The sequence below is a fragment of the Thamnophis elegans genome, chromosome 4, assembly GCF_009769535.1.
Source record: "Thamnophis elegans isolate rThaEle1 chromosome 4, rThaEle1.pri, whole genome shotgun sequence".
NCBI lineage: Eukaryota > Metazoa > Chordata > Lepidosauria > Squamata > Colubridae > Thamnophis > Thamnophis elegans.
Genome location: NC_045544.1, coordinates 88,134,392 through 88,161,662, shown reverse-complemented (window position 1 = coordinate 88,161,662; position 27,271 = coordinate 88,134,392). Strand labels below are relative to the sequence as shown.

At 38.5% G+C, this 27,271-nt stretch overlaps 1 protein-coding gene across 1 annotated transcript; it reads left to right on the top strand.

Annotated features, from left to right (window-relative positions):
- LYPLAL1 (lysophospholipase like 1) lies at positions 1-27,152 on the top strand. Its single transcript, XM_032216343.1, has 5 exons — positions 1-160; positions 2,773-2,872; positions 20,963-21,132; positions 25,395-25,510; positions 26,668-27,152. Exons 1-5 carry the CDS (start codon positions 70-72, stop codon positions 26,890-26,892), a joined length of 702 nt encoding a protein of 233 aa, XP_032072234.1. The 5' UTR covers positions 1-69; the 3' UTR covers positions 26,893-27,152.
- The last annotated feature ends 119 nt before the right edge of the window (positions 27,153-27,271 follow it).

Here is a 27,271-nt window from a genome sequence, read left to right as displayed (position 1 = left end):
GCGGCGGCCTGTTTGCTTCCCCACCCCCACCCCCACCCCTCCTTCGGCCGGGGGAAGGAAATAGGCGCTATGGCTGTTCAGGCGGCGTTGCAGAAGAGACTGGTAGTGGTGAGCCCGGCGGGGAGACACACGGCTTCTGTGATCTTTCTCCATGGCTCAGGTGGAGGCTCCCGATCCCAAGATGGTCTGCTGGGGGCGACAATCTCTGGGCTAGCCCGTGGGGCCTTTTCGCCGAAAGAGGTCACGCGTGCATTAAGCCCATGACGCGGTTCGCCTCGTTTTGGCATACAGGACTTGCGTGTGGAATGGGGCAAGCCCTCGTGGTTTGTTTACTAAACCCCAAATGTGTGAACCCTCCCAGAGAGGTACTCGGGAAGGGAAAGGCTGCCCCGGGAGGATGATTATTGCCCTATTTTTCTTCCTTTCTTAAAAATCTGCCTCGTAATTCCACCATTCCTCGTAATGATGCCTTAATTGTTCGGAATGGCATAATTCTAAATGAATACAATCACAGTTGTTCATTGTCAAATCCAGGGCAGTTGCAAATCTAACCTCAGGTTATTGCCGATGTATGAAGAGTGGTTGCTGGATTTGGGTTTGGTTAGTCTAGAGAAAAGGAGGGGGGGGGACACATGATAGCAGTATTTCAGTATTTGAGGGCTGCCACAAAAAGGAGGGGATCATTTTATTTTCCAAAGTATTAGAAAGCAGGACAAGAAATAATGGTTGGAAACTAATCAGGGATAGAAGCAACCTGGAATTAAGGAGAAACTTCCTAACAGTGGGGACAATTAACCAGTGGAACAGCTTGTCTTCAGAAGTTGTGGGTGCTTCATCACTGCAGGTTTTTAAGAAGACACTGCACAGTCACTAGTCTGAAAAAGTATAGGACCTTCTGCTTGGACAGGGGGCTGGACTAGAAGGCTCTATTCTGATTCTGAGGGCAGTGGAAGCTCTCTCCAGACATGTGCAACGTAGTGCAGGGGTCTTGTGTGTTCTGGAGTGTTTTTATGTCTGGTCCCGTTCATACAGTACCTTTCGTGTTCCCAGTAAATTTCCGTATCAAATAGATTAATGTATGGAAAAAGACCATGCATATGTTGCCCCTATTATTTGCATAGGCAGCTGTACTGATGCCCTTATATTTGTGCCTTTCCTTTTACAAATTGTAACAATCATGGAGATGCAAGTAGTCTTTGACTTACAACCATTCGTTTAGTGACTGAAGTAACACTGGCCCCTAAAAAAATGGCTTAGCACTGGTTTTCACATTTAACAACTGTAGCATCGCACAATCAAAATTTGGGTGCATGGCAACTGAAATGTATTTATGACAGTTGCCCTGTCTTGGGGTCATGTGATCACCATTTGCAATCTTCCTAGCCAATTTCCAACCAGCAAAGTCACTGGGAGAAGCCAGATTCGCTTGACAGTGATTTGCTTAACGATGGCAAAAAGTTGCAAAATGGGGTGTGACTGTGTTGCTTAGCAACAGAAATTCAGTTGGAGTCATAGGTTGAGGACTACCTGTAACAGTGCCTGCTCCAGGTTAAACATCCAGTAATTCACATTAAACATATTTCCACGTTAAGCGTTCTCCACATACAGAGTAGCTGAAAATAAGAAGCACAAGTGTTAAGCTATAGAAATAGCAATGCTTCTTGTTTTGAAAAAAAATGATTGATTTAAATTATGCTCACCATAATCAAGGAGGCTGTTGGCAGTTTCCAACATAGCTAACTCTCCAATTGTCTTGTTTATGCTATGTTCAAAATACCCACTTCATTGACATATGATTGACATATGCTAGAAACCTCTATTGGAAAGTGACAGAGTATTCACTAATAACAATATGGAATTGTTTCTCCTTCATCCACAATAATTTGGATAGCTTTTTAAAAATCTGTATTTCCTATTCAAGTATTGAAATTTTCAGTTTTTCCCTTTTATAGTAAAAAGTAATATCAACCGTTACCTTTTCCTTTAAGACAGCCAGACCTACATAATTAAAATAAGCAGTTTGATAATTGGCATTTTCTTTTTCAAAATGGTGCAGTTTTAGGGTTTCACTGATATAGGACTGTGTCAACCAAAGCAGAGGGTCCACATTATAAGAAGTTGTAGTTCATGATGTCAAACCGTAATTGGTCTAGTTCTGTGTATCACATATTTTATTGAAATATATTTTACCAAAATATAAATGCAATCTTCAATTATCTCTCCCATAGTAAAAGGCCAAGATCTGCTTTCTATCATTTCAGAGTATAAGTTGTGGAATTATGATCCTAAGTTACAGAAAGGAAATTCCAGTTAAATGTTAAGAGGGAAATTCTAAACAATAACAGCAGTTTGGTTGGGGAATCAACCAGCTATCAGAGAGGTAACGTGCTCCTTCATTGGATGCATTCAAGCAGAGACGAGAGCTGACAAGGACTATGTAATCCAATATAAAGTTGGATTCTTGCACTGAGTAGGGCAGAGACCTCCTTAGTGGAGATGGGTACAGGCCTTGACTTATCTCATGACAACATCCATAATGGGCAAGTTCCATTACGTTGTAAATCAAGGACTACCTTTTTATTTAATGTTGATGTTTGAAAACCAGTTGCCCATTAGATTTGGTTTCTATAAGCAACCAGCTGTATCTTTTCTAAAATTCAGTTTGAAAAGAGAAAGTTGTATGGACAAGATGAATACTGAGGTTCATAAGACAGTTCACATTGCTCTGTTGTATAGATGTCTAATTCAGTTCTATCTGTTTGTGTTATTCAGGTGATACCGGTCAAGGGATAAGAGACTGGATCAAGCAGGTTTTGAAGCAAGATTTGTCTTTCCAACATATAAAAGTCATTTATCCAACAGCTCCTGCCAGGTATTGTGTTCTTTCTTAATCTTTCGTAATGTAAATCTATAAAATGATATTGAAAAATAGAAGCTAATTTTTGTAAGGATTTGAAGTTCCACTCATGTTTCAGAAATCAGTATCTCTCTGACTTGTTCTTTCTTTCTTTAGTAAAGAAGTTGTTTATAGAGATAAGAATAAGTCCAGTAGGGATACTAATAAAAGACAGCTGAATAGGGTATATCTCTCAAGTCTCAAAAGTCCTAAGCTTTTGTTGTTGTTAGTTGCAAAGTCGTGTCCAACCCATGACCCCATGGACAACATTTCTACAGGCCTTCCTGTCCCCTACCATCCTCTGGAGTCTATGTAAGCTCACACCTACTGCTTTGATGACTCCATCCAGCCACCTCATTCTCTGTCATCCCCTTGTTCTTTTACTGTCAATCTTTCCCAGCATTAGGTTCTTCTCCAGTGACTCCTTCCTTCTCATTAGGTGGCCAAAGTATTTGAGTTTCCTCTTCAGGATCTGGCCTTCTAAAGAGCAGTCAGGGTTGATCTCCTCTAGAACTGACCAGTTTAATCGTCTTGCAATCCAAGAGACTCGCAGGAGTCTTCTCCAGCACCATAGTTCAAAGGCTCAATTCTTCGGCACTTATCCTCTTTTTTTTTTTTTAATTGAACAGAAACACAAAAAAAGAATCAATACCCCTAGGTCAGTGAATGGCGCTGTGCCTGGCTGGAAAGGGGGTTTGCCAGGTGGCTGCTCATGAGTGTGGTCACTTCATGGCTGTTGTGTTGCGCTGCTGCGACAGCACAACACAGCCATTTTCCCCTGAGGCTGTGCCCAGCTCTTTCGGAGCCTGCTCGGAAGAGAGCAGTCACCCGGCAACCCCAAAACAATAAACCCTCCCCTCATAATAAGACCCAAGCCATATTTTGTGGGTAAAAAGAAAATAAGACCCTGTGGGAAACACAGTAAGTTTAAGAACTGCTTTTCCTTAGTTACTTACCATTGGTAAGTAACTTACCAATGGTCACAGCCACTGCATGGCAGATTATACATAAGGCTTATTTATTTTCTTAAGAATATTGCCAGGCTATTTTTTTTAACTCCTTGTTGATTCTTCATGTTGTCCTTAATGCAATGTTATCCAGAAATCATACTTCCTATCCTTCAGTAATAATTATTTTTTCTAAACTTGAAAAGTATCATCACTTTCTTCCCTTAGGGATAAAATATCTTCATGCAGCTCATCACAAAGACTTTTCCTGCCCTCTCAGCTGAATGGAAAAGTAAATCGAGAAACTATAGCTTATAGTTGCAGCTGATCCTAGAAATATAAAAATGTCAAGTTACAAAATCATGGTTTACATAAGGCTTATTTTTCCAGCTTCTTATAAAACTCTTATTTCCAAGAATTTCCCAAGTTAGTATAATTAATCCTAGCATTCTAGGGTATTTTTGTAAACTAATGAGAAATGTAGTTGCATTCAGGTACATGAAACTCTTTCACTTTTATGGTTAATATAGGATCTATTCAGAAAAAAAAACATTTTCATGTAAAATTCAGCATTTCAGGAATAGAATAGAATAGAATAGCAAAGTTGGAAAGGACCTTGGAGGTCTTCTAGTCCAACCCCCTGTTTAGCCAGGAAACCCTACACCACTACAGACAAATGGTTGTCCACCATCATCTTAAAAACTTCCAGTGTTGTTTTAGTAGGTTTTGAAAAGCAGCAAATAAAGTTCCAGTTCATGAGAAAACTATCATGTATCTAAAGGCTTCCTGTTGCAGAGAGCAGTGGCACATCCACAATTCTTACTGGTAACCAAGCACAACCGAGAAGGATTGCATGTCACTTCTTGTATACTGTGATCCCAACTCAAAGATATCGGGTCTTCCAGGGAAGAAATGGTGGACTGAAGACAGTTTCACAAAAAGTAGAGTGAGTAGGTAATAATCCCTCTCCAGACAAAGAAAGGACATATATTGGATTCGCAAAAGGGGCTTGTTAAAGCTTGAAGAATTTTATGAGAAGGGACAAAGTAGAAAATGAAAATAAAACAAGTTCTAGGACATTATCAGAAGGGACTAAAGATCAAGATGGTTAAGTAAAATAATAAAGTTGGTTTATTTGATTAAGATTAAAATGTATATGTTGTTATCTCTGGCAACACTTAAAGGATTCTTGCTGATATCTGGATTAAATTGATGAGGTTTTTATGGATCTGTTTATAAAAAAAAGGATATGGGGAAAGATCATTTGTTGCATTTTAAGAAAATGAGATAAGTTACTAAAATTATATTTATAAGGAAGGGGAAAGTCATTGCTTTATTTTATTCTTTGTAGTTTTTATTTGTATTAGTTTTTATTGTAATTTTAAATAAAAATTGTTATAAAAAAATAAATAGAGGAATCATTGAACCAGGTTTGAAAAATTGAACTCCGCCTGTGTTCTACTGCAGGTTGAATTAATATGAAAATATGAAAAAGTTGAATGGATCAAGAAGTAGCATGCAGTGTTTTCTGTCAAGGAGAAGACTGATGCAAGAAATAGTTTTTTAAGACTGGGGGGGTGGGGGGGAGTCTGAACATTTCTGACCCAGAAGTAAATTCTGACCTTGAATTGGTATGTTAAAGGAGGCAGATGGAGAGATAGTAACTGATTCTAAGTGGATCATTTCCTACTGCTGAAGATGAAGTTAAATCAATACCCCACATTTTACCAAGTAGAACCTACAGGAATATACAGAAATGTGGCAAGTAACAGAAGAAGCATCAGTAAAGGTTATGCCCAATCTATGCCAGCAAATTTGGAGAACAGCATAGTGGCCAGTATATTGAAAGAGATCAGTCTACATACCAATAATGATGAAAAGAAGATTTAATGAAATGTGCAAATTATCTTACAGTGCCTTTAATTTCACATGAGAGCAAAACAATGCTTCAGATCCTCCAACCCATATTTTATCCCAACATGCAAAGAGAGATGCCAGATGTTTAAATGGTTTTAGAAGAGGCCAAGGAACAAGAAATATTATTATTCATTCATGCTGAATAATTGAGAAAGTCAAAGAATATAAAAAGAACTCTATATGTGCTTCAGTAATTATAGACAGACTTCAGTTGTGTCCATCATGTCACATTCTGAAATGTGTCATTCGGAAGTCAGAATCTCAGAATACATTATCTTCATGCAAAACCTATAAAATAGATTAGGAAACCTCATTTTAAACAAACACTACAAAGTAGAATGACTCCAGGAAGGCAAATGAAAGAAGGCTATATATTATCACCTTATTTATTCAAACTATGTGAAACATCTACTGTAGGAAGTTGGATTGGAATATTTTTTTAAAATTTAGAGGAAAAATAACAGTAGCCTACACCAGTGTTTTTCAACCTTTTTTGTGCAAAGGCACACTTTTTTCATGAAAAAAATCACGAAGCACACCACCATTAGAAAATGTTAAAAAAATTTAACTCTGCCTATATTGACTATATATAAAGTAATTTTCCCACGGCACACCTTACACTATGTCACGGCACACTAGTGTGCCGCGGCACAGTGGTTGAAAAACACTGGCCTACACTATGCTGAGGACACTACTTTGATAGTGTCTGGTAGTAAATGAACTGACAGCTCTAATAATGAAAGTCTTGAAGAAAAGTAGAAAATGGAGCTAAAATTATATATATATATATATATATATATATATATATATATGTATATGTATATGTATATGTATATGTATATGTATATGTATATGTATATGTATATATGTATATATATATATATATGTATATATATATATGTATATATATATATATGTATGTATATATATATGTATGTATATATATATGTGTATATATATGTATATATGTATATGTGTATATATATATATATATATATATATATATATATATATATATATATATATATACACATATATATATATAAGAGCCAAGGTGGCGCAGTGGTTTTATATATATATATATATATATAAAAATAAGAGCCAAGGTGGCGCAGTGGTTAGGGTGCAGTGCTGCAGGCCACTTCAGCTGACTGTTATCTGCAGTTCAGTGGTTCAAATCTCACTGGCTCAAGGTTGACTCAGCCTTCCATCCTTCCGAGGTGGGTGAAATGAGACCCAGACTGTGGGGGCAATTTGCTGACTCAATTTGCTAAAAATCTGTAAACTGCTTAGAGACGGCTGAAAGCCCTATGAAGCGGTATATAAGTCTAATAAATATATATATATATATATATATATATATATATATATATATATATATATATATATATATGTATGTATGTATGTATATATATATGTATATATATATGTGTGTGTGTGTGTGTGTGTGTGTGTATATATATATATATTTATTTATCAGCATAAATATAACAAATGTAACAAAAAGGCAACAGTAAAAAATATTGGGTTTCTGTCTGAATGGTCTCTTGTGACGAGCCGAAGACAGAGAGTGGAAGTGTGACCTTCCTCCCATATTTGGGCATACCAGGGGTTGTGACTTTAAATATATACCTCTCACCCTGGCTGGCTGATAAGGAATCGAGCTGTGTAGCTCAATGGTTAACACATCTGCCTAAGAGGCAATAGAGCACAGGTTCGATTCCCAACATAGGGTATGGCTAGCTGATGAGAGCTAAATAGCTTGAAATAGAGATTGAAATGGTGGGTATTTTCTATCTTTTAGGATCAACTAAGTAGTAAAGGAAAAAGAAGTCAGGAAGGGACTGCAGTCTAAGCACATGGTAGAGTTGTAGTAAAAACCTTGGGAAATATATAGAGATATATTACATGTCTGTACTTACAAAGGTTAGAACCTTTGTATAACATGCCTGTACTTAAAAGTTAGAATTGTACAGATTTGGAAGAAGCAGGATAAAAAGAGAATTGACATTTTTGCATTTTGGTGTTGGTCCGGAGAATACTACGGATAGTGAAGAAAACAAACAAATTAATAACTAAACAAATGAGCCCAGACCTCTCATTGAAGGCAGAAATGAGCTGCCTCAAATTATCATACTTCATAAACATTATCTATAAATAACGATTCTTTAGATAAAACTAATGCTGGGAAAGATGGAAGAAAAGACAAGAAGGGAGCAAGAAGCATCAAGATACATGCCCTTGCCTACAGTGGCAGTGGATGCAACGTTGGACCAAAGAATTAGATTGGGAACAAATTGTCGTGGAGAAAATCTAACTGATTGCTAAGAATTGCACTGATTTGGTGTCATAATCAAATTGAACTGTAGCTGCCAGGTTATCTCTTCTGCATTTGTTTGTTGGTTTTTACAGCAAAGCATTTATGTATTTTACACTTCAATAGATTTTACAGGCTATTCTTCTCCAACCTTCTTCTATTTGTTGTATGCAATTAAAAATGTCACTTTGCATATGACACTGACAGCTGGGCAGTAAATCACAGAGTGTTGCTATGCTGTCACCTTCCTGGATATAATTCAGTAACAAGTTGAAACAGAGCAGATGAAGTTATGTTGCAAGTATTTTGTAAATGGACACAGAATAGATTTTGGCAGAAAATCGTTTTAAGTCTCTGTGTTTCCATGGATAGGGTTCTGTACTTATTCCTAAAAGATCCAAGTTTCAAATACATATTCAAATATAATAGACAATCTCAGTTTCATTCTCCAGATAGATAGGCAGAACAATGACCCTGCTAAGTCTTCCCTTTGATAATTTGCTAAGTAATTTTTGAATTAGTTTTTCCGGTGATTATGAAAATAATGAAAGGAGGTTTGCAAAACCCATACGTAATGCAATTAAAATGATTTCAGAGTTTATAGAATAAACAACCAATTCAGTTGGCATTCTGTTAAGTGCTCTTTGATACCAGTTCACAACATAAAATGTTCAAGTGGTCACAACAGATTTGCTAGTTGTTGTATTGGAGTTTGATGATATTTTTTGTGCATGTACAAAAAAGGGATTTCTTTCAAAACAAAACAATCTACCCCAATGTATCAATTGGCAGAATCATGGCGTGATCCTAGTTGACTCCAGCAGTTGGGAAGCCAGATAGCTCTCTCAAGTGAAGCTGGCTCATTCATTTGCACTTTACTGGTGTCTCTACATAGGAATGTAAAAGCTTGAGAGGCTTTACTGTATTCCTCCAAGAAGAAAACAAATGTTATTTGTTAGAGAAGCATTCAAAGGCAATGGAGGAAGAGCACAAATCTTGGTATTTCCTGGGTTTATCTGCAGTGGATTTGCTGTTCTTACATTCCAGTTATTGGAAGAAAGTTGCCAAAGACACGTTCTCTCTCTTCTATTAAATGTTCTCCATTCAAAGGCTTTAGAAAAGATGATGGGAATGGCAGTTCTAATCAGAGGAAGGACAGTACGAATGAAAGTGGCTTCCATCATAGTCAGTGCTGCCTTCATTTGCTTTCAAGAACTTCAGACTTGATATACTGCATAGTCAAATAGAATTACTGAAGTAAATTAGATTTGTTGCCCTGATGCCAAAAGGGTAAACCATCTCATTCTAAAATTGGCCTCATACCCTCAAATCAACACTTAGAATGCCAAGTATAACATGATCATTGTGAGAGCAGATATTTTTAACTTTTTGTGATAGGAGACTGACTGGGTCTCTTAGAAGTGACAGACTTTTACTCAATGCTGTTTATCTAAAAAATCTAGTGTACTTTCAGCAATAATGCTTGGCCAGCATGGTAGATCTGGCCGAAAAGCTCAGTTCTGATTAGAACATTTGTTGTGAACCCTTCTGATAGAGCAGTGGTTTTCAAACCTGTCAACTTTAAGATGTGTGGACTTCAACTCTCACAATTTTTCAGCCATCATTCTGCCTGAGGAATTCTGGAGGTTGAAGTCCATGTATCTTAATTTGGCAAGTTTGAAAACACTGAGATATGGGATGCTTTTTCTCAAAACTAGAAGTTAATATCTATCCGAGATTATGGCTGCTTTTTAGTTCCTTTGATAGGAATAGGAATAGGAATAAGTGTTTAGAGTGTTTAGAGTGTTTATTATAATTTATAGGCCGCCCTTTTCCCTGAGGGGACTCAGGGCGGCTTACAAAACACGGGGAGGGGGGTACAAAGACAAAAGACATAAGACAATACATAATATTAAAAATAAAGCACAACATTCATTCATCATTCGGGAGGGCACAAACTAAGATTTTTATCCCCAGGCCTGAAGGGATAGCCAGATCTTAAGGGCCGTGCGGAAGGCCTGGGCGGTGGTGAGGGTGCGGATCTCCACGGGGAGATTGTTCCATAGCGTCGGAGCTGCAACTGAGAAGGCTCTCCTCCGCGTAGTCGCCAGTCGGCACTGACTGGCGGATGGAATTCGGAGGAGGCCTACCCTGTGCGATCTGATGGGACGCAGGGAGGTAATTGGCAGAAGGCGGTCTCTCAAATAGCCAGATCCACTACCATGGAGCGCTTTGTGAGTGGTAAGTAGGACCTTGAAGTGCACCCGGAGATCAACAGGTAGCCAGCGCAGCTCACGGAGGATCGGTGTTATGTGGGCGAACCGTGGTGCGCCCACGATCACTCGCGCGGCCACATTCTGGACTAGCTGAAGTCGCCGGATGCTCTTCAAGGGCAGCCCCATGTAGAGCACATTGCAGTATTCCAGCCTAGAGATCACAAGGGCTCGAGTGACTGTTGTGAGGGCCTCCCGGTTCAGGTAGGGCCGCAACTGGCGCATCAGGCGAACCTGAACAAATGCCCCCCTGGTCACAGCTGACAAATGATGGTCAAAACTCAGCTGTGGGTCCAGGAGGACTCCCAAGTTGCGGACCCTGTCTGAGGGGTATAAATTTTGTCCCCCCCAGCCTGATTGATGGAACATTAGCCAAATTATTGGGAGGAAAACACAACAGCCACTCGGTCTTTTCCGGGTTGAGCACCAGTTTGTTAGCTCTCATCCAGTCTTTAACAGCCTCAAGGCCCCGGTTCATCACTTCCACCACTTCATTGAGTTGGCACGGGGCGGACAGATACAACTGTGTATCGTCCGCATATTGATGGTATTTTATCCCGTGCCTCTGAATGATCTTGCCCAGCGGTTTCATGTATATGTTAAATAGTAGGGGGGATAAGACCGAGCCCTGCGGCACCCCATAAGTTAGGGGCCTCGGGGACGATCTCTGCCCCCCCACCAACACCGACTGCGACCTGTCCGAGAGGTAGGAGGAGAACCACTGCAAAACAGTGCCGCCCACCCCCACCTCCCGCAGTCGTCGCAGAAGGATACCATGGTCGATGGTATCGAAAGCCGCTGAGAGGTCAAGGAGAACCAGGATGGACGCATGGCCTCCATCTCTGGCTCTCCAGAGATCATCGGTCAATGCGACCAAAGCGGTTTCTGTGCTGTAACCGGGCCTGAAGCCTTTAAGTTTATTTATAGGCCGCCCTTTTCCCTGAGGGGACTCAGGGCGGCTAACAACTTATAGGGAGGGGATACAAACAGTAACATATAACATAACACATAATTAAAAAGTAAACAACATTCATTCAACATTCGGGTGGGGGCGGATCAAATCTTTACCCCCAGGCCTGGTGGGATAGCCAGTTCTTGAGGGCTGCGCGGAAGGTCTGAAGGGTGGTGAGGGTACGAATCTCCACGGGGAGATCGTTCCAGAGGGTCGGAGCTGCCACTGAAAAGGCTCTCCTCCGCGTAGTAGCCAGCCAGCACTGGCTGGCAGATGGCACTCGGAGGAGGCCTAATCTATGAGATCTAATCGGTCTCGAGGAGGTAATTGGCAGGAGGCGGTCTCCCAAGTACCCAGATCCACTACCATGAAGGGCTTTGTAGGTGGTAAGAAGCACCTTGAAGCGCACACGGAGATCAACAGGTAGCCAGCGCAGCTCGTGGAGGATAGGTGTTATGTGGGTGAACCGAGGTGCACCCACAATCACTCGCGCGGCCGCATTCTGGACTAGCTGAAGTCGCCGGATGCTCTTCAAGGGCAGCCCCATGTAGAGCACGTTGCAGTATTCCAGCCTAGAGATCACAAGGGCTCGAGTGACTGTTGTGAGTGCCTCCCGATTCAGGTAGGGTCGCAACTGGCGCACCAGGCGAACCTGAGCAAATGCCCCCCTGGTCACAGCCGACAGGTGGTGATCAAAGGTCAGCTGTGGGTCCAGGAGGACTCCCAAGTTGCGAACCCTGTCTGAGGGGTGTAAAATTTGGCCCCCCAGCCTGAGTGGTGGAACGCTAACCAAATTATTGGGAGGGAAACACAACAGCCACTCGGTCTTTTCCGGGTTGAGTACAAGCTTGTTAGCCCGCATCCAGTCTCTAACGGCCTCAAGACCCTGGTTCATCACGTCCACTGCTTCATTGAGTTGGCACGGGGCGGACAGATACAGCTGTGGGGGGGGGGGGTTCTTTAATCTTGTAAATAAAAAACTTGTGGGGGTATTTGTATTTTGCTTTAAAAAAAAGCTGGGGGGGGTCTTTAATCTTGTAAATAAAAAACTTGTGGGGGTATTTGGTGTGCTTACTTGCAATATATTTGGTTTGCTTGCTGACCTTATATGAATAGGAACATCATCTGAAGAAAGAGAGCCAGGGCATACCAAAACCAGTTCATCAAAACTGGATTATGTCACATTAGCAATAATAGTGCTCCAGTGACAGAATGGTTTGGGAGTTGATCAAAGGAACAGATTTTTTTTTGCCTTTCTGAATTTAAAAACAAATCTTCCAGTTTTACTTTAAAGGGGGGAAAAAAGGTGCTTCTTGATATTATAAATTGTGAATAGTTTGCCAGTGTATCTCACGAGTCTGATTTAACTCTGCTGTCTGCTGCTTAATTTAATTTACTGAACTATAGACGTTTTCTGCTGGGCTTGTGTAGATGATGACCTCTATCTTGATAAAGGTTGAGGTAGGAGTTGCCCTTTGGAACGAACTCCCCGTGGAGATTCGTACCCTCACCACCGCCCAGGCCTTCCGTACAGCCTTGAAGAACTGGCTAGCCCGTCAGGCCTGGGGACAAGGATAGCCGCCCCTCCCGAATGATGAATGTATGTTGCTTATTACTTTTATTATATGTGTCTATGTTACTGTTTGTATTCCCTTCCCTGATTTTATGTGAGCCGCCCTGAGTCCCCTCAGGGAAAAGGGCGGCCTACAAATATTAATAAAATCTAAAAAAAAAAAAAAAATCTAAAGCCTATGGCTGCTTTACTGGCTAGAAGTGTAACACCTCTTCAGAGACCTGCACAGCCTTCTTTACTATAGCAATTTGGGGAGAATTATTAGATTATTTCATACTATTAACTTTAGGTTCAGAGCTTCACTTAACTATATTCCTTAATAAAAGTTTTCTGTATCAATAGATCATGGTAACTGAATGGGAACAATATATGGGAAGATAAGCATAGCTCATTTAGAGTGCACATTTTATATAAAAAAGACTCAGATTTAGTCTCCAGATCAAAATGGATCATGCTACAAATATTTTCTTCCATTTAAAACCATAAAGACCCTCTGCAAATCAGATGAAGTAATACTGATTAGTCTAGAAGTCAACTTTCAGTTATTATAATAGTACAGTGGAGTTTCTCATGAGCTCCTGTGTGCTGCAGTGGATATCATCAGAAAATTTTGCTTTAAAAAAAAAGCTGGGGGGGGAGTTTCTTTAATCTTGTAAATAAAAAACTTGTGGGGGTATTTGTTTTAGGAACTGAGAATTCTGTTTTCAACCAGAGTTTCTGTTACAATCAGACTGCCAGTGGTCATGGCTATTAAAATGGGGGATGGGGAGATTTGAGTGTTAGCTTTATCGTTCATTTCCCTTCACTTTTTTCCAATTTGTCAAAGTTGCAGTATTTTGTGAATTAGCTGGTGACCAATTGAAACAACGGATTCATTTGGTGAATATACTAGCCTTTTCCTTTATGCTCAATAGTCATTGGAAAAAAAATGCATTTAAGGGCTGTATTTTCCAATGGCCAGTTTCTAAATGATTTATAATTGTGGCCAAATAATAATCTTGCAAAGATTATATAATTTATAGGTTAAGGATTATGTAGAAAACCTGCTCTACGTTTCCATAGGTCACTTAATTATTTACAGTGCCAAAAAACAGCTGATTCAGCTTTCTCTTATGATATATAATTTCATCTTTTAATTCCCGCAGGCCTTGATTATTGTGATTAAATGTGTTGCAACTTTGGTTGGGATTTTAAAAATAGCATCTGCTGCCACGTGTCTCAAAATGCTTTTTCTCTCTTTTGAGCAGGCATGGCTAAAACTTTAAATACTGTTACAGCTGCTAGCAGAGCAACTTAAACATTTGTTTTCTGTTGAATGCCTAAATCAAGAAAGAATATTTCTTATATTTCTCTTAAATAGAAAGTGATAGTTTAAATTGGCATTATAGCAGGTAACGTGTTCAAGTAAAAATTACGTTGTCCCAACTTTTTGAAATAACTATACTGTACCTTGTTACGCTTCACTAAATCTAGGTCAAGGAATCTCTGTGCATTTCCTTCTCACAATCCTTTCCACTCCAAATTCAAACTGAACCTAGCAAGACCATGGACTCTACATGCACTCTTTTCAGTTACCGGCAGATAACTTTTGCAGTTTTTATTGTATATATTGTGAAGAATGTTGATCTCTTTCCATTTAAGAAAATATTTATGGAGCCTTGGAAAATGGCTTTGTAGAATAGTGCAGACATTTTTTTAAATCTTTCAATGGAGGGTGGTTTTTTTTGGGGTCCCCCTGAGTTCCTTGTAGCAATTCTCTCTTCTTTGGCTGTGATACAGAATCATCAGTCAGCTTGACACTATTTTAAATAAATTGGCAGATACTTGACTCACAAAAACCCTGTTGATAGTAATGGAGATGAATTGTTAGAATTGTATTGGGAGACTTGGATAACTCACCCAAATACCTCAGTCGGATTCCTACTCTTTTTACCAACTTTAACTATGGTCACATTTTTCTGATATTCTAAGCATACATTATTTTTATTTACACATACAAAGCAATCCAATGAAAATTCAATAAGGCTAGAATTTCATGAGATACTCAAATAAAAAAATGTCCCTAAATGATGTTGTTTTTGTGTAGAATTCATTTTTCTATTCTAAATAAAGTTACGGTTGGTAATTTTATATATTAGCATTGTATTACCAAATTTCTTTTTTAGAATTATAGGTCTCTAGGTATATGCTTTTTAATTTTCCCTAAAGTTATAGGAGCTGAAGGAGCTATAATTTTATGTTGACTTTCTCCAGCTACCAAATTTCCTAATAGTTCTATTATAGTGGCTGCTTTTTGTTCTCATTTAAATGTCTTTGATTCATACTAACAAAAAAAAAGATAAACAGGATCATAACCACTGAGTATATGATTGGGAAATCACTGGAAATTCCAGAGTTGGAGACTTAATCTGGGAGAAAAAAGCCAACCTGTAAAAAGACAATAGTAAATCACTTCCTTATTATTGTAAAGAAAATAACCTAGATATGTCTGTATAATTGTCATATACCAAGATTGACTTGGAAAACTTCCTGTATTCTTTTTTTAATTTTGTTTATACCATTATCCTGTTGAATCTCTCTTTATACTCTTTTTTATTATGCAATAATAGTGTTACTTCTGTAAACTGCTTCTGACTTTTTATGAAAGAAGTATAAAAACTCTTCTAGAAATGAACTAATTTTCAAAGTCTACAGTCTGCATTTAAAGTTTGCCTGGATCTCCAGGGCCTCAGCTTGTGGAGATCTGATTTAAAGATATCTAATGCCTGTTATTTTTCAACTCTGCACAGTATGGAGCTATATAGCAACCAGGGTGGAATTAATTTAAATACATTATTTTTAAAAAATTGAGTGCCGTATTTTTTGGAGTATAAGACGCACCAAGGTTTTGAAGAGGCAATTTTTTTTAAAAAAGTAGGTAGGTAGATAGAGGGAGAGAGAAATACAGTAGGCAGGTGGGGGAGAGAGAGAGTAGGTAGGTAGGTAGATGGATGGATGGATGGATGGAGAGAGAGAGAGAGAGAAATACAGTAGGTAGGTAGGGAGAGAGAGAGAGTAGGTAGCGGGAGAGAGAGAAATACAATAGGTAGGCAAGGAGAGAGAGAGTAGGTAGGTAGGTAGAGGTATATATATATATATATATTGAGAAATACAGTAGGTAGGTAGGGAGAGAGTAGGTAAGTAGATAGAGGGAGAGAGAGAGAGAGAGAGAGAGAAATACAGTAGGTAGGGAGAGAAAGAGTAGATAGGTAGGTAGATAGAGGGAAAGAGAAAGAGAAATACAGTAGGTAAGTAGATGTTTCCAGATGTTGGAGAAGGAAATTGCTGACAACCTTCAGCACCTAAGACTTGTTTCTGCTGGCACAGCACTTGGTCAATCTAATTCTCATCAATCACTCTAACTAAAGAGCTTTCCAAAAGGAGGAAAAAAAGTTTTTGCACTCTGCAAGCCTCCCAAAAACGCCCCGTTTTTCATGAAAACGGGCTCATTTTTTTCAAATAAAAGGCATGAATAGCCTTCGGGGGGGCTTGCAGAGTGCTCCGGGGGGGCAAAACAAGCAAAAAATGGCCCATTTTTCATGAAAACGGGCCCAATTTTATTATCAAAAAAATTGCATACATAGCCATATGGAGGCTTATAGAGTGCTGCTGGCGGCGGGCAGGGGGGCAAAAAACGGCCATTTTGCTCATTTCTGCCCTCCCCAGCCCCCAGGAGTTCTCTGAAAACCTCCATAAGGGTATGCATGGCCATTTTTGTGAAGGGGCAGGGCTTCGGGAGGCAAAAAAATGTATTCGACGTATAAGACGCATCCAGATTTAAAGCCTCTTTTGAGAAAAAAGGTGCATCTTATACTCTGAAAAATATGAGCCAATGTCAAACATTTGTAAAATAAAAATGAACACTCACCCAAGATTAAATACAAACATTATTCAAGGAATAAACAATTTAAATAATGGATTAAATAATTAATTAAGGAGACTCAGCATAATTATTTCTATCATAATTTATTCAGTAGTCAAAAAGTTTCTAAAGTTATCATTTCCAGGAAAATGTATTTTTTCTGTATAAGATAACACAAATACACATTTTTCAGGTCTCCATTCTTTAGTATAGACTTCATTTTTATAAGATACTATACATAACCATGCAAAGTAATTATTTAGAAATTTTTCAGAATCATTTAATCAAAAAAGCAGAATGTTGATCTCAATATCAAACAATATTAGACATTGAATGAGCTCAAGTACAATTATCTGATAAATATTTGGACAGCATTTTTGGCGTTTATACATCCTTCACCACCTTTTAATTTATCTAACCATCCTGTTTGCCTGGCTAGCTTTCTTTAACTAAAAATAGATTGAACATAAAAGAATCATATATATTTTGAAGTAATACATCTATAGTTTCTTAAAATAAAAACTCTACATAGGAAACATAATTATATTCAGTTCTTTCCAAATTTCTACATAGCAATGAGGGGGGGGGGAGTCCAAACAGAGAAGACAGCAGCCGTGACAGTGAAAGTAAAGCTATACCTTTTGTATATGTATAAATATCATGTAGAATTGATTCTCCAAACTTTCTTCAGAGCACTTTCTGCAAGACGTTTAATGTAAAAGGACATTCTAAGCTTTTGAAATTATTTTGGCAGCTTGCTACAGCTTTACCATGGCTATTAAGATTTAGTGCTATGCATCGTTCTTGATGTATCAATTGTTCTTTTAGTAAGGAATATTCCCTATTTTTTTATCGTTTCACTAATACTTTTGACAGAACTATTGTTCCATATTGTCCCATTTATCAAATCTTAGGGTAACAGTTTTCCTCTCTAGAAGATCATTACCTAATTTCTTTTATTATATATTTTATCTAAGAATTTCCCTGCAGTATCTGTTGTGATTGATCAAGTGTTGCCTGGTTCAATTTACTGTCTTCTACCAACAAAGAGAGTGTTCTTAGTCACATTCAAAGTTGTATAAACAAACTAAACAATTTTTCGTTGCCTGCTTCTTACTCTGACCTGGTTATGCCTTTATCTCTGGTGCATTTCTTTGGGGAAGGGGGTGCAGGAGAATTGGTTATGAATCAATGATATACTAGGTCTTTCTGCCATACAGTAAATGGCTAGAACCTTTTAATCAGATAACTTCTGAATACTATTACATCAATAACAGTGATGTTAAACGAAGCATCATAATTTCATTTTGAGGAATGGTGGTGCATCAAAAAGAAAATCCAAGTCAATAATGATAGTCTGTCTAATGCTTGGTTAACATTACTGAATAGATACACTTACAAAAGCGGAACAGTAGAAGAAATATATGTTTCCCCCAGGGTGGGTTTCTCGCCCCGTTCCAACCGGTTCGGCTGCTCCTGGAGGATCGCGCAGGCGCTGTATGCGTCCTGCGCATGCGTGGAAGCGCAGAACTCGTCAAAACCGGGTAAGCAGGGTGGGCGGGCGGGCCCTTCGCCGTTCCCGGAAGTTACTTACTTCCGGGTTCGCCGACTAACCGGTTCGCGGGGACTGCCGCGAACCGTTTGAAACCCACCCCTGGTTTCCCCTCAAACTATCATAATGTGATAATAATTGTATTTTTGTTCAATTACAAAGAATATTGATAGTAATGTCAAAGGTTGATTCATAAGTTATATCTAAAATAGACCTTCGGAATAAGAGTATGATGCTATAACAAAATTTCCTAATCTAAATATAAGGGTTATTCAAATCTTCTCCTCTAGTGTCTGAAAAATGGTACCTATTCTCAACATGGGCAACCTGGCTTTGAGGGTTTTTTTTTTTTTTTTACTGCAGCATTTACATTTTGCACACAAGTGAAATAACTTCATTAAAATATTCCTTAGTGTGGTTCTTTTATGAGCTGCTTCATTTTGAAGGTTTTCAATAGCTCTTTATTCCTCAGATTTTCAGAACTATAGGTATGTGTTCTACTCACATTTTGATTCCCCTTGCCTAACTACAGGTAGTCCTCTACTTATATCCACAAATGAGCAAAATTTCTGTTTCTTAGTGAGATAGTTGTTAGGTGAGTTTTGCCATTTTACGACCTTTCTTGCCACAGTTGTTACGTGAATAACTGCAGTTGCTAAGTTAGTAGCATGGTTGTTAAGTGAGTTGGGCTTCCCCATTGACTTTGCTTGTCAGAAAATCACATTACCTCAGGACATTGCAACTGTCGTAAATATGAACCAGTTGCCAAGCATTTGAATTTTGATGATGTGACCATAAGGATTGTAAGTGTGAAAAACGGTCATAAATCCTTTTTTCAGTGCTGTTGTAACTTTGAACGGTCATTAAATGAATGTTGTAAGTTGAGGACTACCTGTATATCCACACTCCTCGGCCAAATGTAGTTATGCCAATGAATATGAATTTATGGCTTATGAATAAATGTTAAAATCATTGTTAAGCAAATATTTTCTCTCTTTAGAAATTTTAGTACATTTTGAGGTTTGGGGAGGAAGGCTATCTTACAGCTTTGAATATAATGCCTGAGAAATATTTTTGCACAACCAGAGGCTCAGAAAAATAATGAAGCCTATACATCCATCTTCAGTGGGTAGAATATAAAAGGATAAGAGCTAGCCAAGTGGTTAAATCTCCCATGTTGAAAGTGAGGACACTTAAAACTTTGCTTAGCTTTCTTGGATCATGTTCATGGAATTAAAAGAAACTTCAGCTGGGAAGCATTTATTACAACAAAGAAGCTGAGTTGACAAAAAATGAATTTTTAAAACATGCATGTGTGCAAAGCTATTCTTTAGTATGGCAATTGGCACCCATGCCGACCCTGAGTTCTTCTGTTGCCAGTGAACTGGAAGCCAAGAGCCATCAGAAGCTACCACCAGTGGACCGATCTATTTCAAACTGAGTATCGGGAAAAGTAAACTAAGCTCCTCCAACATAGAAGAGATGGCATCATTCCTACAGACATTTCTACCTAAATTTACTGCTAGCCATTTTACAAGAAAAAAATCTTAACTCTAAAAAAAGGAGGGCAGTGTATTTTGCATTGCTGAGACTTTTTTATTACCCATTAACATTATTCTTCAGATTCTGAATGTATCATTCCTTATCTGACATATGTTTATTTTTCTACTAAACTAGATCGACAGTTCTGGGACTGTGGGCTAGATTCCAGAGCTTCATTTTGGAAGAAATGGAATTACACATCTTTCTTTCTGACAAGACTTTTTTTAAAATGGATTAATAGTGTCTTCCTAAACAGCCTTTTATTTTTAAAAATCTGCATTGCTTTAAAAAAATATTGTTTTGTTCAACTTGATGGGTTGTCCTCTGTTAGTGGATATCTGCAAAGGGCATAAGCTGTGTGAAGAATCAATTGAGTACAGCGTTGACTTTTTGAAGGTTTAGAAAATGTTTCTTAATACATTTAACATTGCTTACTGATGTTGAAACTGTTAACACTGATAATCCAAGAAACTAAAGAATTTAAGAGAATTAATATGTGCTATTTTATCAAGTGTTTCTCTAATTATGGATGAGAGTGTTTCTTTAATTATGGATTTCTGTAACTACTACTTTAAAACAACATGCTTTATAGCAATATTTGCTTTATATGCTTGTTTTCACTCACAGCAACTTTTTAATTGCAGTTAATGGTATGGTATAAGGAGTAAAACAATGCTGATGGAAGGGGAGCTGCATTCTGAGTTTAAAGATTTGTCGCTGTACTTAGGGATCTGAGTAGTTGTTCTAAATATAGGCTCTTTGTATTCCATATTTTTTAATCTATGCCAAGAGAAGCTCTAAAGCAAAGATACTCACAACCAAGTTTAGGAGACTAAATGGCAAATGTGAGGTTAGGTTCCTGCATATGAACACCCTGTTTGCTCTTAATGTTCTATAGACATACATACCCTTAAAAATGAGTCAGGTCTTGTTTAAACAAACATAGCTGTTTGATGTAGTTTTGTCTTACCTCCATGGTTGAATGGCAGTTTTGCACACCAGTCTCCTAGGTACAAAGAGAATGATTCTAAAACACAAAAAACTTTTGTATGAAATTTGTCCTCATATATTTCTCATCCATCTTTCTTTCAGACCATATACACCAATGAGGGGATCTTTGTCCAATGTGTGGTTTGACAGATACAAGATCTCTAATGATTGCCCAGAACATACTGAAACCATTGATGTGATGTGTCAAGCACTTAACAGTTTGATTGATGATGAAGTTAAAAATGGCATCAGGAAAAACAGAATACTGTTGGGTAAGATTTGTAAGGAGAAATATATCACATTTGTAGGAGAATTCATCTTGTGAGCCAAGGCAATCCTAAAAATATGGTGAATGGCTTTGAAGGTTTCAACAGCCAAAGAGTTTGTAAGTCTTTAGTTACTAATCATTATTATTAGAAACAAACTTGATTTTAACTAGGATTGGTGACATTGGATTTCTATTGCAGAGGAAACATCATTCAATTTATAGAGAAATGATGACATAAAACCCAGTTGCACTAACTAATTATTTTCCAGAGAGGAGTTGTTAATCTCTTGAAAACTGTTATATTGCATAAAGTGGCAATAGAGATTGCCTAAGAATGCCAATTTATTAAAATATCTGAAGTTTTCTAAGCTCTTAAGAAAACAGTATCTTATCTGCCTAAAGCCTTATAGTGATAGACATGGTATAAGATGAAAAATGGAGGAGAAAAAGCCAAAACATGTAGATTTCCTTAGTCCCATTAATACTAATCCTTCCCACCCTGATGTACTCCAGACTAGTTAGATTACAAATCTCATCATTACCAGGTAGCACATTATGCTGTGGATAATATATTCTGCAGTCCAACACAGTTGGAAGACACTGAGTTAGAAAATTCCTGCTTAGTCATTAATGCAGTGGAATAATAACTAAGACCTAACACCCTGAGATGATTCTAGAAAAAGAAGCAACTAAATTTTGGTCCATCGGAGACAATGTGCTGAGGCTCTATTGCTAAGTGTTGCTATGATTCAGAAAGATATCACAACACTCTTCCATAATTTTGACAATATTGTTTAACAAATTATTATTGAAATTTTCTTGAAAGTATCAAAAACATGTGCTTCATTTCTAATCAAAGTCAATAATTCACAAGTTCATTTTTTCCATTTTTATGGAAAGTCCATAAGTTCTTTCTGGTCACAAATGTTTCTAAAATTGCTATCCCTTTTATCATTTCAAAACTTTCTTGGATCACAATCTGTTTTAAAGTTACAATCCTTTAGGATAGCTTCTCCTCCTCCACTTAGTGTGAAAAGAAGGTACCTCACCAAGAATATATTTTCCCTGCCTTTTGAAGTATTTTTCTTGGGTTCTAAATTACCTAGCCAAGGTGGCGCAGTGGGTAGAGTGCAGCACTGCAGGCCGCTTCAGCTGACTGCTATCTGCAGTTCAGCGGTTCGAATCTCACCAGTTCAGGGTTGACTCAGCCTTCCATCCTTCCGAGGTGGGTAAAATGAGGACCCAGATTGTTGGAGGCAATATGCTGACTCTGTAAACCGCTTAGAGAGGGCTGAAAGCCCTATGAAGCGGTATATAAGTCTAACTGCTATTGCTATACTAAATTCATATAAACGGTGATCACCCACCAAAAAATCCAGTTCTTGTGATCTCTTCGCAAGGAACCAGCTCTTCCAGGGCACAAGGGTGTGATCGCCATATCTCTCCTTCACTCATGAGATATTTTTGTCAGCCAATAACTGGTTCCTGACTTGCATTTCCACTATAGTGCTGTACCTTCTCACAAGCCCATTCAAAGCAACATCTAACCAACCATCAGAAGAAATTAATGAGATTTATGAAACTTTTAAAAGATAATCGCTACAGATCCAATTAAAGCATTTGTGGTTCTCTTTGGATCAGCTTCTCTAGCTGTCTTGGAAACTCATGTAGTTTTCAATATATATTAGTTTTATAAACACTAAACCAATAATTCACTTTTATGAACAATTGTAAAAGGTACTAAAATAAATATAGCAAGGATGCAAGAAATATGAAACAGATTTGGAGTTTACCACAAAACCAATTATCTGAAGTCTTAAGAAATGTGAAATATATCTTATTGTCTTAAAGCAAAGTTAATTCATCAAAAGAATTGTAAATTTATAAAATCCAAAGGTGGTGTTTGAGAAAGTGAGGCATTTGCCAGTCAAATGACAAATTTAACACCAAGTCTCCTGCTTGCTTTTCAGCCATTTGTTGTATTATTTGTATCACCTAATCATTGCTTATTTTTCTATTACATTGTGGTCAGGGAATCTAACATTCTGTCCTCACTAATAATTATTTTAAGGGAGGAAAAACGTTTGCTTAAAAATATACAATACAAGCTGCACATTTGTTTGGGAACAAAAGAAAACACTTCTGAAATCTTCTAAATACCGTATTTATCGGCGTATAACACGCACCGGCGTATAACACGCACCCCCCATTTTAACACAAAAATTTGAGTAAAAATTTTTTTCATTAAAAATAAATGACTTGGAAGCTCGGAACTTAATGTTGGATTAAAATTTATAACATTAGAACATGAATTATAACATTAACTCCTCTTAAAAGGCAAACTTTCTTCTCTTCCTTCCTTTCTCCTTCCATCCTCTCTTCTTTCCTCACTCACTCCCTTCCTCCTTTTCTCTTCCTTCCTCCTTCCATTCTTTCAACTTCCTTTCTTTTACCTATCTATCTTTTCTGTCTTTCTGCTCTTTCCATTTCTCTCTTCCTCTTCGCTTCTGTTCCTTCCTCCTTCCATCCTTTCACCTTCCCTCCTTCCTATTTCTTCCTTCCTTCTGCCTATCTACCTTCACCTTTGTCTTTCTGCTCTTTCCCTGTCTTCCTCTTTCCTCCCTCCCTTCTTTCCTTTCTAGTTCCATCTTTTCTTCTTTCCTCTCTCCCTCCCTTTTTCTTTCTTCCTTCCTTCCTCCTTCCTCTTGCCTATCAACTTCATCCTCCTCGTCTTTCTGCTCTTTCCCTCTCTTCCCCTTTTCTTCCCACTTCCTTCCCTCTTTTCTCCCTCCCTTCTTCTTTTTCTTCCTTTCTTCTTCCATCTTCCTCCTTCTTTCCATCTTTTCTCCTTCCATCTTCTCCCCCCTCCCTTCTTTTCCTTCCCCCTCCCTCCTTCCTTCCTCTCCTTCCCACTCTCTCCTTGGGAGGGGTTGGGGTTGGGGGTGGCAGCAGAGACCAAATAAAGTCAGAAAATCTTATTAAAACTTTCCTATTTGTTGGATTGCCTTGCTGCGAACTTATAAACCAAATCAGGGAAACATTTTGCAACCGAGCCTGCTGCAAGGAGAGGCAGTCCTGCCCCAGTTTTGCAAGGAATGAGAAACGGTGCTTTAAACCGAAGCAACTGCAAGGAACCGCAGACAGGGAAAGAAAGAAAGAAAGATCCTTGTAGCACAAAACCCACCTTTGCATGGTTGTGAGAACATAAACAAACAAAAAAAAAAAAGCACAGCGTCCCTCCGCCCTCTGAATAGGACTCAGCATGACTCCGAGCCGGGCAGGGAGATAAGCACCTTCATTTGCATTCTCTGAGACCGTGATGCTTTGCAAGCCCCGGGCTTTTTGGAGATTTTTCCTTTCGTGCTTAAATAAAAAGAACGGGACTTCTTTAAAACGCCACAGCTCTTTCAGCCTAACAAAAATGCAATCTCTTCCTTCGTCCTTCTCCGTCACTAACAGCTGGGGGCTCAGAAATCGGAGTGAAAAGTCAGTCCTCCATCTCTTCCCTCTTCCCGGATTCACTCCGAAGTTTTAAATCTTCCTTCTGTGCATAAACACTCCCTCCCTCTCCCCCTCCCTCTCCCTGTATCTGTTTGTCTCTCACTCTCTGTGTGGCTCTTTACCTCTATCTCCCCCCCTCCCTCTCTCTGTCTCTCTTGTCATTCTCTGTGTGTGTCTGTCTCTCTCTCTGTCTCTCCTCCCTCCTTGTGTGTGTGTGTATGTGTGTGGGGGATCCCTGCCACCGCGGATGGGCTCCGGACTAGTGGAGCCTCCTCTTCCTCCTTTTTAACCAGGCGATCTTTGGCTGCTACACAATCCCAAGGTTTGCAGCGCTTCAGAGAAAGAAGGCATGCGAGAAAGCCCCCCCCCCCATCCCCGCTGCCTGAACATTTGAATGAAGGAGGCTGCAGGCTCCTTTGTCCTTGGCTATGCAATTTTCTTCCGTTCTCTGCTGCCCGAACGAGTGAATAAGGCAGAGGGAGAATGAAAGGAGATTGCGTCCCTTCTGTCTCCCAGTTGCTCAGAAAAGCAACTGTAGGAAGGTCAAAGTATCCATGGAGAGCGTCCGTTTCAGTAGGGAAGAAAACTTCCTTTCATGGGCGCCGGTGAATCAGCTGGAGCAGGCAGTTTGGGACCCGGCGTATCGGCGTATAACACGCAGGCAGGGTTTAAGCTTGCAATTTTAGTTTTAAAACTGCGTGTTATACGCCGATAAATACGGTATGTAGTTTAATCTCTCTCCTTATCTTTAAAATATATCCACAGGTGGTTTTTCAATGGGTGGATGCATGGCTTTACAGTTGGCTTACAGATATCACCAAGAGGTGGCCGGAGTATTCGCTCTTTCAAGTTTTCTCAATAAGAATTCAGCTGTTTACCAGGTAGATGCTCATTAGTTTTTAAATAATCCGCAATTCCACCTTGTATTCATAAAATTATTCCAGAATTGGCAAAAAATAAGACATTATGAAGTAGCTGTATTTGTTTCACCTACTGAATTGTTTTTGTTTGTTGGACATTTTCTTTTAACAGAATGGCAAGACATAAATCAAATAAACAATTGCGGGAGCACATGGGAATTCATCCGTAAGGCTTAAACTATGCACAAAAAGTCCACCACGCTTTACATTTTGTAAAGTTCATGGATTGTCCACACTTGGATTGCCCAATACTATATTTTTCTATGGAATCCAAATTACTTCAATAAAAAAGCTCATTAATATCTTATAAGCTTGTAAAAAATCTGCATTGGTTATATAATTTCCTTGTTTCCTTCTCTTGAAGGAATCCTTGACCAAATAGGTTAAGAACAGGAATAGTCGGCCACATGTAAATGATAGTTGTAATATTGTGCCATATACGAGGGCAGGGACAAAAGGGTTCTTTCCATTAATGGACTTACATAAGTCTAGTTTCTTCCAGAGCATTTTTTCTTCAGAGATTTGGTTAGAAGCTACAGATCAGAGGCAAAGTTCATGCAGTTGAAGCCTTGTCTTTGTTTTGGGGCATTTCCATTTGAAGCATCCAAAGGAACAGGCCATACTATGCTTGGTTCTTTGAAAACTCATTAACACGACTGTTTCAAGCACTCACAGCTTCATACAATGCACAAGAGAACAGGCATTTGCTAGTGGGTATATCTTTCTATCACATACTTGTCCTGTCTCCTTGTTCTTGTGTGTTGGAAAACAAGTTTGAGGTAAGGAGTCTGCTGCAGTTTTATAGAGGCCTTGCCTGATTTAAAATTTTGATAATGCAAGATCAACATAGCATAATAAACCTGCTTGTTTATAGGGTCCTTCCAATGCAGACCTTCATCCTATATGTATAAAATATTAGGTATTTTAGGTGGCGGAGCCACGTAGCACATATATGTTCATACTATTTTCATTGCATAAAACTTGCACGCTCCCTTATTGTATAATTGTCTGTCGTTTAAATGGAGAAGATAATGAATTCAGACAGAGTCTGGACAACTATTTCCTTTTTGTTAAAAATGTACATGATTTAAGATTGTTAATGTCTCTCTTGCTACCAGGCACTGGAGAAGAATGAAAGAGAACTCCCAGAGTTGTTTCAGTGTCATGGAACTGCTGATGAACTGGTTCTGTATTCTTGGGGAGAAGAAACCAACAAAACATTAAAAGCTCTGGGAGCAAGAACTACATTTCTGAGTCTACCAAACCTTTATCATGAACTAAGCAAAAGTGAGCTAGAAAAACTGCAATCTTGGATTTTGAAAAAATTGCCAGAAGAGCTTTGATTAAAGAACAATAATGGAAAATACCATCGTAAAATAGCATTATTTTATATATATATGAAAGTGGCAATGTCTGCAAAAATTCATAAAATAGGCATTGATAATTTTATTCAGTGTATTTCAGTTCTTCTTTTTTTATTTCTGTATCTCAAGTGATATCAAATAGTCCTTCTCATATTGAAAAAGTTATATACATACCAAGACTTGTCTATATAGTTCAGTCACTTGAGGTGGATTAACACTATGATTTTATTTCAATGAAATTAATTTTGTGATTGTTTTCTTTACATTACATGACAAATGGCAGCAAGTTAAATATTAGTTAAGTTAAATATTTCCCAGATCCATGTATGGGTAATCCTCAATTTAGAACCATAAATGA